Genomic DNA, 14,705 nt, shown 5'->3' with positions numbered 1-14,705 from the left:
CTCCTTGTTTCCTTGGTAACTTGTAAAGTCAGGTCTTTTGATCTTTATCTGAAGAAGCTACCGTGTAATACGGTATATATACTCTTACAGAATTCAATAAAGCACCCTTGCTCCACCAGAGACTTGGGTCCCCATGTCCTTCTCTCTCTCTCTCTCTCTCTCTATTTCTGGATGATTCCCTGGAGCATGAAGGCCGGCTGCATAACCCAGGGCATATTAGCCTCTTTCCTTCTTTCACTTTCTTATCGTCCACTCTGGACCATCAGGTTCCGGTCCATTAAAGGACCTCAACAGGGGGGAGTGAGCCTTCACTGAGAATCACCCCTGCCTGTGCTGGCCCTCTCAGGCATCATGCTGGTGTCTTCTGGACTGCAAACTCCCTGCTGACTCTGCCGTGGCCCCTGCCCCGGGCCTGCCTCCCCACCCATGGGGCCTCTCCCTGGCTATCTTTCTCTCTGTTCTGTTGCCCTGAGTGTTCAGAGGCCCTGGCCCCTGCACCTTGGCCTCAGCTGAGCTTCAGGAGCAAGGAGACCCAGGTCTAGTCTCCGCCCTGAGGCCCATGTTCTCCAGGTCAGGCCAATGCGCCCACTGCAAGGCCAGTAGCAGGGATGGGAACACCACCCAGAAGTCAAGCTTATCGGAAGCTCCCATCTGAGGCCACCCTATCTGTGACCAAGTCTGGGCTCCCCTCACCACAAGGTATCTCCATCTTAACTTCTACCCGCTTTTCCTAGGCCTGCTCTCCTATAGCAGCCCCTCCCAGGTATCCCATCACAGTCCCAGTCTTTCCACCTCCCCAGGGCCTGGGCCATCACTCCATCCTTTAAAGCTCCAAAGTAGCCACCTGGGGCAGAGGACTGCGTCTTCCTCGTACCTCCCACCTGTGATCCCCCATCACCTGGTCATAGGTCCTAACTGTATTCCTTCCTAGACCCCCTGGATTCCATCTCCTTAGAGGGGTCGGGGGTCTTGCCAAAATATAAACCTCTCTTAAAATCCTTCTCTGCCAGGTAAGATTCTTCTGAAATAAGGAAGAAGACAAACGTGTGTGCTCTCAGAATATTTAATATTTGCCTAGAAGAACTAGTTAAGTCAATAAGGCAAGAAAAATGAATAAGAGGTATAAATATTGGGAAGGATCTGATAAAAATGTCATTATTTGGAGGTGATATGATTACCTGCTTAGAAATAGCTTTCTTAAACTCCAGAAAAGCCTATTTTTAAAAAGCTCTTAACTGGACATGGAACAATGGACTGGTTCAAAATTGGAAAGGAGTACGTCAAGGTTGTATATTGTCACCCTGCTTATTTAATTTCTAAGCAGAGTCCATCGTGTGAAATGCTGGGCTGGATGAAGCACAACTGGAATCAAGATTGTTGGGAGAAATATCAATAAACTCAGCTATGCAGATGACACCACCCTTATGGCAGAAAGTGAAGAGGAACTAAAGAGTCTTGATGAAGGTGAAAGAGAGTGAAAAAACTGGCTTAAAATTCAGCATTCAAAAAACTAAGATCATGCCACCCAGTCCCATCACTTCATGGCAAATAGATGGGGAAACAACGGAAATAGCGACAGACTATTCTCCTGGGCTCCAAAATCACTGAAGATGGTGACTGTAACCATGTAATTAAAAAATGCTTGGTCCTTGGAAGAAAAGCTATGACAAACCTAGACAGGATATTAAAAAGCAGAGACATTACTTTGCTGACAAATGTCTGTATACTCAAAGCTATAACTTTTCCAGTAGTCATGTATGGATGTGAGAGTTGGACCACAAAAAAGGCTGAGTGCTGAAGAATAGATGGTTTTGAACTGTGGTGTTGGAGAAGACTCTTGAGTCCCTTGGACTGTAAGGAGATCAAAACTAGTCAACCCTAAAGGAAATTAATCCTGAATAATTATTGGAAGGATTGATGCTGAAGTTGAAGCTCCAATACTTTGGCCATCTGATGCAAAGAGCCGACTCATTCGAAAAGACCCTGGTGCTGGGAAAGATTGAGGGCAGGAGGAGAAGGGGATGACAGAAGATGAGATAGTTGGATGGCATCACCAACTCAATGGACGTGAGTTTGAGCAAACTCTGGGAGATGGTGAAGGACAGGGAGGCCTGGCGTGCTGTAGTCCATGGGGTCGCAAAGAGTCAGACACGACTTTGCAACGGAACAACAACAAAAAGGCACTTAAAAGGCTTCCCTTCTTGAGGCTTTCCTGGTAGCTCAGTGGGAAAGAATTCACTTGCCAATGCAAGAGATATGGGTTCAATCCCTGATCCGGCAAGATCCCACATGCGGTGGGGCAACTAAGCCCTTGTACCCCAACTATTGAGCCTGTGTTCCAGAGTCCCAAACTGCAAGTACTGAAGCCCGCATGCCTAGAACCTGTGCTCCACAACAAAAGAAACCGCTGAAATGAGAGAGGCCTGCCCTCCACAACTAGAGTGTAGCCCCCACTGGCCAGAACTAGAGAAAAGCCTATGCAACAATGATGACCCAGCATAGCCAAAAATAAATAAATACAAATTTTAAAAAGACTTCCCTTAACACAGCAACAAAATATAACCCTTGTCCCCGCCCCAGGCTGCCATCACCCTCAGAAGCACAGACTCCTCCTTAGCTCGGCATTCAAGGCCGTACCTGGCCCCTCCTGTTTCTTCTCCCACTCTCTCTCTCACTCACTCGCTCACCCACTCTGATCACTCGGATACACTCACATGTCCTCCACACCTTTGTACAGACTGTTCTCTCTTCCAACAGTGACCTCACCCTCACCTTCTCCAGCTGCCAACTCCTTCACGGCTCAGCACAAGATGGCTCCTCATGCAAGACGCCTTCCCTGACCACCTGAGCCCGAGACCACAGTCAAGACCTCCTGCTCCGCGCCTGGTTCCTGACCTGTGCATAGCTTCTCCCATGACTGAGGGGCAGTTCCAGGGTCTGGGGCATCTTGCCCTTGACCAGGAGCCCCCCAGGGCAGGGAGTGGGTCAGACCCAGCGTCCAGCCACCGCAGGTGCCCAAGGAAAACAGATAAGCAATATCACGTAGGATCATCAGCCCATGGGTGTGCAGACACTTTCGTGACTGTGGCGTCCCCTGGGGTGTGTGTGCCTCAGAGGGTCTGTGAGTGGCTCTGTCCGTGAGTCTGCATCTGTCTGCTTTCTACCTGTGTGTGTGTGTGTTCACTGTGACTTGAGCTGGCATTCTGGTCTGGGCTCTAACCGGAAGCCGTTGGCCCAGAAAGCCACTGGCAGAACCGGAATTGTCCTCACGCCTTCGAATCCCCGTCCACCGCCCACAACACCCCAGAGGCCTTCCTCCTCTACCTGCGTGGACATACCTGCTGGGTGAGTAGACGCTGGACCCCAGGCAGAGCAGGGCCACCAGGAGAAGCCGGCGGGGCCGGGTCCTCAGAGCGGGACCTGGGCGATGGGGCCTCTGGAGCAGCCAGAGGGATTGACCCGCGGCTGGGGCTTTCCAGCTACGGTCACGCAGGCCGGCCTCCGCCCCACCCCCAGCCCCACCCTCCACCGTGAGCCCCACTTTCACTTTCAGCCATCCTCCCCCCGCCCCCCGCCCTGCTCAGAGGCAATCATGCCAACCTTTGATTCCTGCAGCCGTGCGGAGCCCAGCCCAGGCTCAAGTCAGAGTCAGGGGCCCTGGTGGCTGTCTGCTTAAAAAATATGCACAGCCTGAAAGTTGAGAGGTGCATTCCATTCGGTGGGAAGTTTTAGGACTTCAAGCCTGGGAGGCAGCACCTCAAGTACCCTGAGAGAACTGCTCCAAGGAGGGGAGCGGGGGACTGGTCATATTGAAGTTTTGCAACGAAAGGTAGTAGTCTGAACACCAAAAGGCTATGTTAATTAAAGAAAACCAGATATCCCAAGTCACGGACTTCGGCACTTTTCTGTGTGTGGGAAGACGCAAGGGTCTGTCACTGAAATCTTTCCTTTCGTCGCACCTCAGCTGTCAGGTCCTCTGCACCTTCACATCCCGAGCTTCCTTTCCTCAGGACCACCGTCGGGGGTGGCTGTCGGCTGATGATTGCTAGGCAGCAGGTATTTTCCTCCTTCCTGTTTCCCCTTGGGGCTCACAGGTTCACACTGGAGGGCTGCAACTGCTGACGACTGTGACACCCTTGTTTACTGATACGGTAGGAAATATTCCATTTCTCCTTCCCAGGTGGCTCAGCAGTAAAGTCGCCAATGCAGGCAACACAGGTTCGATTCCTGGGTCAGAAAGATCCCCTGGAGGAGGAAATGGCAACCTGCTCCAGTATTCTTGCCTGGGAAGTCCCATGGACAGAGGAGCCTGGCAGGCTATAGTCCCTGGCGTTGCAAAAGGTTTGGACACAACTTAGCGACTAAACAACAACAATTTCTCAGGGTGAAAGAGAGGATGAGGGGGTAGCACTCTGGGGTCTGTAGGGAGCTGACCCTGCTGGGAACGGCTGGGACAGCCTGAAGGAGTCTTTTGGGCCTAGAAAAGAAAACAACAGTCTCAAAGGCCCTTACTGAATCATCTAACTTTGGAGAAAACAAAACAGAACTTTAGGACCCACCCTAATGCTCCAGGCTGGTTGCATCTGTCTGGGACTTATCGCCCCCTGTCCGGAAACCTTCCACCCCCTACACCTGCTCAGAAGACTCATCACCCCCTGCCCAACTACATGTGCCATCTCAACTAAAGAATACCCAAAACATCCCGCCTGATTAACATTTCCCTTGTCCCTTCCACAAACCTCCCTATAAATTTGGAGCCTCTGGGGAGCTTCCCAGGTGGCGCTAGTGGTAAAGAACCTGCCTCCCAATGCAGGAGATGAAATTTGGAGCCTCCCTGACCCCTCTTGGCGCTCAGCCTGGTCGTTAGGCCAACTGTTGCTCCTCCATGCCTGAATAAAGGTAACCTACTTCTGTTGAGGTCATCTTTCCTTTTCTGCCTCGGCCCAAACTATACCTTACACAGCCTGTCCCTCCTGTGGTCAGATTGAGGCCCGAAGGAGCAGGCACCAACCGGCTGGAAGTGGGCACCCAGCCCATGGCGCCCAAGCCCAGAAGGACCCTTCCCTCCAGGGCGGAATTGTCAGCACCAGTCCTGCGTCCTGCCAAGCTCATCCTGAGAGCCCCCGTGCCCTGCCTGTGCTAAGAGCCCCGAGGGCAGACGTGGGGGAGCGGAGAGTGGGGAGGGATGCAGCGACAGCACAAGGAACATTGTAAGCCACTCATCAGGACCTGGGAGAAGGAGGGGGCCTCAGAGGACAGACAGGATCGCACTCAGGGGCGAGAAGGGATGGCAGGGGTCAGCCTGCGAGGGCAGGCGCGGAGGTGGGCCTCAGCCTGATCGGCCACCAGCGCACGGCCCACTTCCCCACGGTGGCTCCAGTTAAAGACATTTAGTGGGAAGGGTCACTGAGACTTCCCAGAAGAGGCAGGCCCTACACCTTCCTGGGGGGATTCCGCTGCTGGCGTCCTAGGGAAAAAAACTTAGGGAAAATCCAGGGAGGACAGATCCAGGCCTGTTCACTCTGGCTGGAGCCACAGAGCCATGGGGAGAGCAGCAGAGGTGCTCCAGACAGCATCCTGGAGAGAGCAGACACAAGCCTGTGGGCCATCCCAAGGCTGCCAACCCAGACATTCATTTTCTCGAAGTTCTGAGGGCTACAAGGTCCCAGATCAAGGTGCTGGCAGGGCTGGTTTCTCCCAAGGCCTCTCTCCTGGGCTGTAGACAGCCATCCTCTCCCTGTGTCTTCACACGGTCACCCCTCTGTGGGTCTGTGTCCTGACCGCCCCTTCTCATAAGGCCATGTTGGACTAGGACCCCCTAAAATGGGCTTGTTTTAACTTGTTGTGGTTGTTCCATCGCTCGGTCATATCCAACTCTCTGTGACCCCCATGGCTCTTTAAAGACTTATCTCCAAATACAACCACACTCTGAGGTCCTGGGAGTTAAGACTTCAACAGAAGGAAGTTTTGAGGACAAAATCCAGCCCTCAGCAGACTGGAAGGCACCCGAGATGCTGCAGCACCTTGCTGTCATCTGCAGACAGACCACGCTGTACCTGGAGATGCCAGCACCTCTTCCAGGAAGCCCTCTAGTTTCCTCTTGAGTCATTAGATCCTAGAGCCCTGGGTTCCCCTCTGTGAGGTGAGGCCATCAGAGTTCCAGCTCAAGCCTGTGAGGCACCGGCTACTTGGGTGAGCCATCCCCCAGCTCAGGCTGGCCTGCCTGCTGGCTTCCGGTCCCATGTGTCTCTCCAACGGTCAGAGGTGAACAGATCAGAGGGCCAAGCACAACCTTGACAGAAGGAGGGGTCCTCGAAGAGACCACCCAGGACTCTTTGGTGGGAGCCCTGGGACTTTGTGGGGTAGCCGGTCCCCACCCATGTTGCACGGGGTCACCAACTCAGAAAGGCACAGGAACCCGCTACATGGCAGGCGAGTCCAGGTCTCTACCTCTGAGGACTGGGTTTTCCCCTGGGGCCATGGGTGGTGCACTGCAAGGTCCTCAGTCTGCCCCTCCTGTTCTCCAGCTCAAAGAGGCTCATCTGGGTGCTGGGACCTCCCGTTGTGGGTCACCTCCACTTCAGGGCCCAGGATGGGGGGGGTTCTCCCAGAGCTCTTTCCGGCTCCCAGCTGCACCCCACCCCTGCCCAAACCTGTGTCCACTTTTCAGCATGAGGCTGGGATGTTTCTTTTGTCTTATTTCTAGGTTGTTTTCCCCAACTTTCTCAGTGAAATCCCTTCAAAAAAGTCCCAGCCTTGTCTCAGAGGAGCCTTGGGTGCAGGGCTGGTCTGGCCTGGGTCAGGAGAAGGCTGGGCCGAGGGGGCAGCTGGAAAGGCGTGCACAGCTGGGGACCCAACGATGAGAACAAGTCCTGCTGCCTCATGCTGGACCGCACCGCCTTCGGAGAGGCAATCCTGAGTCAGCCTCAGGTTCTTCTTGTTGTTGTTCTGTTGCTAAGTCCTGTCTGACTCTTTTGCGACCGACCCCATGGACTGTAGCCCACCAGACTCCTCTGTCCAAGGGGATTCTCCAGGCAAGAATACTGGAGTCAGTTGCCATGCCTTATTCCAGGGGATCTTCCCAACCCAGGGACGAACCCAGGTCTCCCGCATGGCAGGCAGATTCTTTACCAACTGGGCCACCAGGGAAGCCCAAGAATACTGGAGCAGCTGGCCTATCCGTTCTCCAGGGAATCTTCCCGGCCCAGGACTCGAACTGGGGTCTCCTGCTTTCCAGGCAGATTCCCCAGCTGAGCTACCAGGGAAGCACCCAGCCTCAGGTTATTTCTCCATAAAACGGGGTTGCTGTTAGGATTCAGTAGGTTCACCTTGGCAGAGTATCTGGGGCTCAGAGCAGGAAGGGGAGGGACAAGGACCACACCACCACAGGCCTGCCCGCGTCTTCGAGGCTCCTGGGGAGGAGCCAGGCTACCGCACGCTGAATATAGGGGCCCAAAGTGCCCTAATTCCACCTTCACTGCTGTGGGGCCTAGGACAGAGCTCGGCCTGGGAACAGGACACCGAGGCTCTGGTCTCTACCCCTCACCGGCTGTGGGCCTGCGCGAGGGACAGTGTCTGTCTCCGAGCCTGGATCTCCCGAGCCGGATGCTGCGATGCTTAGGTATTCCTGGCCCGGCCGGCTGGTGGGCGGGGCCGCGGCGGCGGGGCGTGGCTGCCGGTGGGCGGTGCATACGCCTGGCACCGCCCCCTGCACCTACCACGCAGTCTCGCGGGTCAGGCGCTGTGGACTCAGCCCGTTCTACTCGATACGGGGCGGGCCCAGAAGGTGAGGCTGCTCTGCCCGCTCCCCACCTGGCTTCCTCCCTGGGCCCGACTCCCCCGTTCCCCTGCTCCTGGGGCACGACAGGGTCCCGGGACCCCCCTAGTTGAGGCGGCGGCGCCTCTTCCCCAGATCTGCCCTGGTCAATGGTGAGCTCGAGGGTGGCGTTGCGGGCACGCGGGCGCTTAGGTCCCAGGCGCACCGGGAATTCCGCCTCAGCCCGGCTCTTTGTCAGCCGCGGGACCTCGAGAAGGTCGTAGTGACACCCTGCCCGGGAGGGGCGAGGATGAAATCTCAGCACCATCCCCCGCCACACACACACATTCCACACCCGGAACCCCCCCGCCTGGGAATGACTCCCGGCTTGCTCGATCGAGCCCTGGACCCAAATCCCCCGTGTCCACAAGTCCTGGCAAGGCTTTCTGTGAAATGTCTGCCCCCTGCCCCCTTGTGGAGGCGACAGGAAGGGCCAGAGGAGGACGGGAGGGACCTAGAAGGACAGCCCAGCCCCCCTAACCCCCCACCCCAAGAGGAGCCAGCCTGGGCCTATACACTGGCCACAGGATTAAAATCAAAGCGGGCTGCCTGGCAAACTTCTGCACCTCTGCCTCCCAGCTCTCCTGCGTTTGGGGGGTAGGCTATTTTTAGAAGGCAGGCGGGTTGAAGAAAGTGCCTTATTCATCCTGGAGGTTAGCAAGGCCTCCGGGAGAGAACAGAGGGGCCTGTGTCTCCCTCCACCTCCTCCATGCTGACCCCGACCTGGCACCACCCACTGGGCCTGTGGATTTACTGAGCTAACATTTACTCAGGGCTCCCCCTGCCAGGCCCTGAGCTTCCTCAGGCCTGGGTCAGGCTGGCCAAGGGCAGAGGGCCAGGTTGGGGTGATGGGAGGGAGGATGGCACACCTGGACAGTGAACCCAGGCAGTGGTCAGGTTTCCGGGCCCCAGGTCCACCCTGACCAGTCAGCAGAGCCAAGAAGCCATGTCGCTGGACCCCTCGGAGGGACAGGACCCTCACGTGGCTCAGGGACAGGGGCCACCCGGTCTCCCACATGGACTGTCTGGCTGGCTGGGTGGCTTCCCAACCTCAGGGGTCCTGTGCTAGCTGAGGCCAGCACTAGCCTCGGACACCTCACTTCACACCTCAGTTTCCTCATCTGTACCATGGGACTATGCAAGGATTTAAAGTTTCAAGCTGGGACAGTGCACCCCACCCATGTACCATTCCTGTGTCCTACTGCACCCAGAGTGGGTAAAGGGTGTCAGGAGGAGTCCTGCCCTCAGGGGCCAGCCAGGACTGGAGGACGCTGGTCTCAGCCTCAGCTGAAGTGGAGCAGAGGGTCTCGGCAGGGCGCCGTAAGAGCAGATATGACAGCCGCACCAACCACTCCCACCCCCGGCATGGAACACCCAGCCATCACTCTCGTCTGGTCAGCCTGGGCCCTGAGCAGAGACCCTCGCCTGGAAGGCCACTGGCAGGACCCAAACTGTCCTCAGCCCCTGGAATCCCCACCCAGTGTGCCTACTGACCACCAGGATGAGCCTTTATTTGTGCTTCCCACCGGAGAAGCAAGAGGGTGTGATCCAAACCCTGGGCCGCGGCCGGGAGGGGTGGGGGCGGTGCTGGTGGGCCTGGTGAGGCAGGAGGAGTGGTGATCGGCTGTGCCCACTGGGCGCCCGGGCAGGCCCAGGCCTCTCGAAGCGTCAGCCCAGCCACTCCGGGGCGGAGGCCCCCTCTCAGCTGTCAGAGCCGGGGGACGGCAGGATCTGGCCGGTCCTTGTCCTACCGCCGGGCGCAGGGGGCCTGGCCCGCGGAGCTGGCACGCGCGTCATCGGCGTCAGCTGGAGCCTCCCCTGGTGCTCCCGGCGGACGCGGTGAGGGGGCTGAGGAAACACGCAGGCCTCCGTGTCGGTGGGGCATGCATTTCTGACAGGTTTGCCGGGAGAGGTGTGAGGGTCGGCAGGCCACAATCTCCCCACCGCTGAGGGGGGCGGGGGGGTCACTGGGTGCGTGGTTCCTGGTGCGGGGGGAGGGTAAGGCCAGGCTCCAGGAGCAGGAGAACCTTGGTCCCCAGCGCGGCCACCCGTTCGGGGGTGGCCGACTGGGCGGAGACCCGGGGTCCTCCCCAGAGCCCAGGTCTCAGTGGGTACCCAAGGCGCGGGCCCCAGGCAGACCTGCCGGAGGTTGAGGGGACTTTTAGGAGAGGTGCTGGTTAAGGTGCAGACAAGCTCCTCTGGGCCCAAGCTCGAGGAGCGGCAGACTACAAGGGCTGCAGGGCTGGGCCGGGGGCCGATGTCGGAGGAGAGGAGGGCAGGCAGGGAGGAGCAGCCCCATCTGAGGCTGAATCCCCCGGGACTGACCCCTCGGGGGCTCAGGGGACAAAGCTGCCCAGGGCACGGCTCACCCCTTAGGCACCCTCCCCGGGGGCCCGGCCAGCTGCTTCTGCTACGCGGCAGACTGGCTCCTGGCTGACCCCTCTCCTGCCCACACGTCCTCCTCCCAAAACTTCCCTGGCCCTGGCAGCCCCTCGGCCTTTAACCAGGGCACCCACACCAGGACAGAAGCCTGCCACCAGCTTCTGCAACACCCCCCTGCCTTGTACCCACACCCTTATCCCTTCCAGGCCCTAGTGGGCAATGCACACTTGTCCCAGAGGTGATGAATTGTAAGAGCGAGGGGAGACGGGCTGGGACTGGGTGTTGAGAGGTGAGAGCAAGGGTGCACCTGTGTGCCAGGCCTGGGGCCACACCTGGACGAGGGAAACGCATGTGCAGATGGTGGGGAGGGTGGCAGGGAAGGCCAGGCCAGGCGGTGCCCAGGCGGCAGAAGCTCATGGGACCGGCAGATGGGCGGGGTGCGGGCTGGCTGGAGGGGTGGAGGACCAGGCGTCTGACTTCTCTCAGGACCCCTACAGGCTGCCCCTCACTCACCAGCAGCAGCCTGGCTCCGGGCAGACCCCCTCTGGGCGCCCTCTGGGGGCCAACGCAGCTCCCCACTCTCCACCGCACCCAGCTCGCTGGGCTCCACCACGATCGAGGGCAGCCGCTGGCCCAGCCGAGGGCCCTTCTCCCGGGCACCCACCATGGCCTGCAAGGGGGGTGGGCAGGGGGTCAAAGCAACGGCAGGCCTGAGCTCCCCACAGCCTGCCTCGCCTGTCCTGCATTGTCCACGGGGAGAATGGGGGGTCCCTAACCTGCCCAGTCTCCAGGGCCAGGTGAGCTCCTGCACATGCGTGCACATCCCGCAGAGGGTCGTGGCCCTCTCCTTCCCACCCCTGGAGCTGGGGCACTCAGCACCCGGGCCACACAGAACCCACCTGGGCTCAGCCCTCAGGCCCATTTCACAGAAAGGCCTGTGGCGGGAAAGGCCAAGGTGAGCGAGCTCAGGGCTTTGTGCCTCCCCGGCAGGCAGCCTCCTGCATCAGGCCCGGCTCCTTCCTGGGGTCTCTCTTAGAGCCCTTGGCCTCCTCCCAGCTCGGGGAAGCTGGGAAGCTGTTCCCATGGCAACCTGAGCAACTTCTCTGGGCTCATTGTTCAGTGCCCACAAGAGCGTGCGGGGGCTGCCTCCCCAAGCCCTCCTGGAGCCCTCGGCATCTCCGCCTCCCATTCAAGGCCTTCCAAGGTAGAGGCCCCGAGGCACCCCGTGCCGTGCACAGACCTGCAGCCCTGACTCTCCTGCGCCAACCCACCTCCTCTGGTTGGTTGGGCTGGTCCCCGTCCGGGAGCTCCCATCCCAACCTCTTACCCAGGAGGCTGGCTGCTTGAGCACTCTGCCTTCCCCAAAGGCGTGTCAAGGCGGGGAAGAGCAGGCACACGGCTGGCAGGACTTTGCTAAATGGCCCTCGCACCTCCCCGCCCCCCTCAGCGGAACCATCTGAACACGTGTTTCAGTGCACTGTCTGATCAGCCTTTGAACCAAGTACCGCAGAGATCCTGAAGTGTGTCACTAGGCTGGGACTTCTGTGGGATCAGAGGGACAAGACCGGCAACCCCACCATGGCCCAGGGACTGGATCTCCTGGACCCCCCTGCTGGCCTTGCCCGTCCAGGGGCTGTTTCCCGCCCCCACCCCAGAACCACTCTCCTCCCTGACCTCGCCAGTCTCCTTCGCTCCCTCCTCCTGGAAGCCCTGCTGGGTCCCACCCAGGGCCACTCCTCTGCCCAGATGCTGTGGGAAGATCTGGGCCAGTGGAGTTTGGTGTCCACCCTCTCCGCCAGACTCCCCACCAGGAGGGCAACCCCAGGCCCCAGACCGGGCCTCATGTAGCTCTGGGCTAGGCCCCCTCAGTGGCCCGCTGGCCCCAACAAGGAGAAGAGCCCAACTCCAGACTCAGAGCAGCAGGCCTGGGCCTTGTGGGCAAGAATCCCTTGTCAGCTCCATCAACACCTCCTGGAGAAGCTGAGGTGAGAGCAGGGAACCCTGGACTGGCCTCACCCAGCAGAGCGCAGACCAACCTGGGCGCAGGCCCTGGGCTCCCCAGGCCTGGTTGGGGTCTCCCCGAGTCTGAAGAGCTGGGCCTTCAACGACTGTGCGCGTCAGACTCCTGCAGAGGGGCAAGCGCCTCCCCCACCCAGATGGGTAAACTGAGGCACATGCTGTCACAGGCCAGGGCTTGAGAGCAGCGGACCGCAGAGCCCCCACCGCATACATACCTCTGCTGAGGGGCCTCCAGCCTCCCTGTCTGGGCCCAGCTCGGGCGCAGCGGCGGGCTGGGGGCCACTCATGCTGCGGCCGCCGTCCGGCTGCACGAAGACAAGGAGCAGAAGCCGGGTGAGTGTTAGGGCCCGGATGTGGCGCCCCGTCCACTCCCAGAAGCCCCAGACCCCACCCCCCAGCCCGCACCCACCCCACCCCAGGCCCACAGAAACCACCCAGGCTGGGTCTCCACCTCTCGGCTCCCCGGCCAAGCCACCATCAGGGGGGCGCTGGACAGGCCCCATGTCGGGGGCCCTAGGCTGCAGCAGGAGGGTCCACTCCTCCCGGAGAACAGGTGCCCCCACCCTCCGCACACATCCGAGGCCCCGCCCTCAACCCCCACAGCTGAAGGGAGGCTGACCTCCTGCCTGCCTGTGGCCACTTCCCCTCAGGCCAGGCCCGGGGGCCAGGGAGCCCGGCCAGAGACCACACAGCGAGGGCGCTGGGAAGAGGGGCCCTGCCAGGACTGCTGGGCACCAGACTCTGACGCTCCACCTGCGCCAGGCTGGGCTGGGTCTGGCGGGCAGGCCGCTAACTTGGGTGGCACCGGCTGGGAGGCAGCCTCCTGGGCACTGGGCAGATGGAGGGCACTGACCAGCCGCTGCAAGGCTCCCGATGCCCTGCTGGTCATGGGGGAAGGGTGCTGGGCACACCCAGCAAGAGGTGGGGGGCAGCTATTCCAGGAAATGAGCTCCTTTGACCAAAACCCAGCTCGGGTCAGCTCGGGTCCTGCTGGGACCCAGGGAAGCTAGGTGGTGGGGGGTGGGCCACGGGCAGCACAGGGCCTCCCGGGCAGTGGGCAGCCAACATACCCACCTGAGCCTCCACCCAGTCCCAGAGCACTTGAGAGCCCTCCCCCAGGCCCAAGGCTCCGGGTCACCCATTCCTGGGATTCCACCTCAGGATCCCAGAAGCTCAACTGGAGCCCAAGGCAGCCAGGACCAAACCCAGGAAAGTGGACTTAGAGATCCAGACAGATGCGAGAAAGACCTGAGGGAGACGCAGAAAGAAACGCGCGGGCCACAGAGAGGACGCAAGGATGACAGAGCTGGAGGGCGAGATTCAGAGAGACAACAGAAAGAGGTGAGAGATGATGGGAGACGCAGGAGGAGAGAGGGCGGCTGATGGAGAAAGACGGTGGAGCCAAGGGGGCTGCGGGCAGCGGGCAGACACTGGAGGGCTGCCTCTCCGCAGCCTGGCACCGGGGACTCCTGCCAGTGGGGCATCCCCGCAAAGAAGGCTCGGCCACCCACACCTGCAGCGGCGGCCAGCCCGCAGAGACGCTGCTCGAGTCCAAAGCCCGGCGTCCGGCAGCCCGGGGCTGGCTGTGGTCCCCACACCGTCCCCTTCTCCAGGAAGCGCCGACTCAAACCCACCCCTCGCCCCTTCCTGCTCTCCCAGACACCGCGCGGGCTCACCGGGGGGCGCGGGCCAGACGAGGGTGGGGAGGGGCCGCGCCCCATGTCTCTGTCACACTCACCGCCAGCGGATGCTCGCGCGGGCCGGCACTGCCTGCTCCGCCGCTCGCCGTCTGCCCGCCCTGGCTCGCTCCCCGCCTTCCTCCCGTGCGCTCTCCGCCCACAGGCGCTCCCTGGTCCGGCCCCTCATCCACACTCACGGTCCCAGGTAACATCCCGGCCTCATCTCCCCGCTTGCCAAAACCGCAGCCCCCCAGAACCTGATCCTAGCCACTCGAGGCACACAGCCTCAAGTTTGAGGTTCAGGAATTCAGGGGCGCAGAATTCAGGGCGACTAGATACATCAGAGCGAGGACACCCTCCAGTTGGAAGGGGGAGTGAAGAGGACAAGGATCACACCTGTGAGGGCCATTGTGTGTGTGGAGGGAGAGTGTCACCCCACCAGTCCCCTCTTCATCCCTGATTCCATTCCCGCAAAGGGACAATCAGTCTCATTCAGCCTGGCATGTAGACCTGATACCTGAAGCCAGGATGCACGCCTGCTGGTCCACCCAGCCTTCCACCAACCACACCTAACATCCACCATCATCTACCCAACATCCAACACCCAGCCCACACCCACGATTCAGCAGCATCCACTTACCCAGGCACTGTCATCTACTATACTGATCTATTCATGTCTCTTCTACCATCCAATCATTCAGCCACTAGCCAACCTCAGCCATCTGCCATGCATCCCCCACCACCAATAAACCAACAACTGTCCCATACAACCCACCACCTAACTTCCACCATCCAAGCTCCATCCACCA

The 14,705-nt window shown here is 59.7% G+C and overlaps 2 protein-coding genes across 2 annotated transcripts in view; both read right to left on the bottom strand.

Annotated features, from left to right (window-relative positions):
* EXOC3L4 (exocyst complex component 3 like 4) overlaps positions 1 to 3,497 on the bottom strand; it is a 47,267-nt gene extending 43,770 nt beyond the window's left edge. Inside the window, exon 1 of the mRNA XM_061159489.1 lies at positions 3,339 to 3,497. The gene's annotated coding sequence lies outside the window, so the exon portion shown is untranslated. The remainder of the gene's footprint in view (positions 1 to 3,338) is intronic.
* Positions 3,498 to 9,549: 6,052 nt separating this feature from the next.
* Positions 9,550 to 14,108, bottom strand: LBHD2 (LBH domain containing 2). The gene is made up of 4 exons (XM_061159130.1): positions 13,956 to 14,108; positions 12,433 to 12,522; positions 10,712 to 10,868; positions 9,550 to 9,664 (listed from the first exon to the last, which is right to left on the bottom strand). The coding sequence occupies exons 1-4, from the start codon at positions 14,106 to 14,108 to the stop codon at positions 9,564 to 9,566; spliced, it is 501 nt and encodes a 166-aa protein (XP_061015113.1). The 3' UTR covers positions 9,550 to 9,563.
* Between the last annotated feature and the right edge of the window lie 597 nt (positions 14,109 to 14,705).

The sequence above is a fragment of the Dama dama genome, chromosome 13, assembly GCF_033118175.1.
Source record: "Dama dama isolate Ldn47 chromosome 13, ASM3311817v1, whole genome shotgun sequence".
In the NCBI taxonomy this organism is placed as follows: domain Eukaryota; kingdom Metazoa; phylum Chordata; class Mammalia; order Artiodactyla; family Cervidae; genus Dama; species Dama dama.
This window is presented reverse-complemented; position numbering and strand designations above follow the sequence as displayed.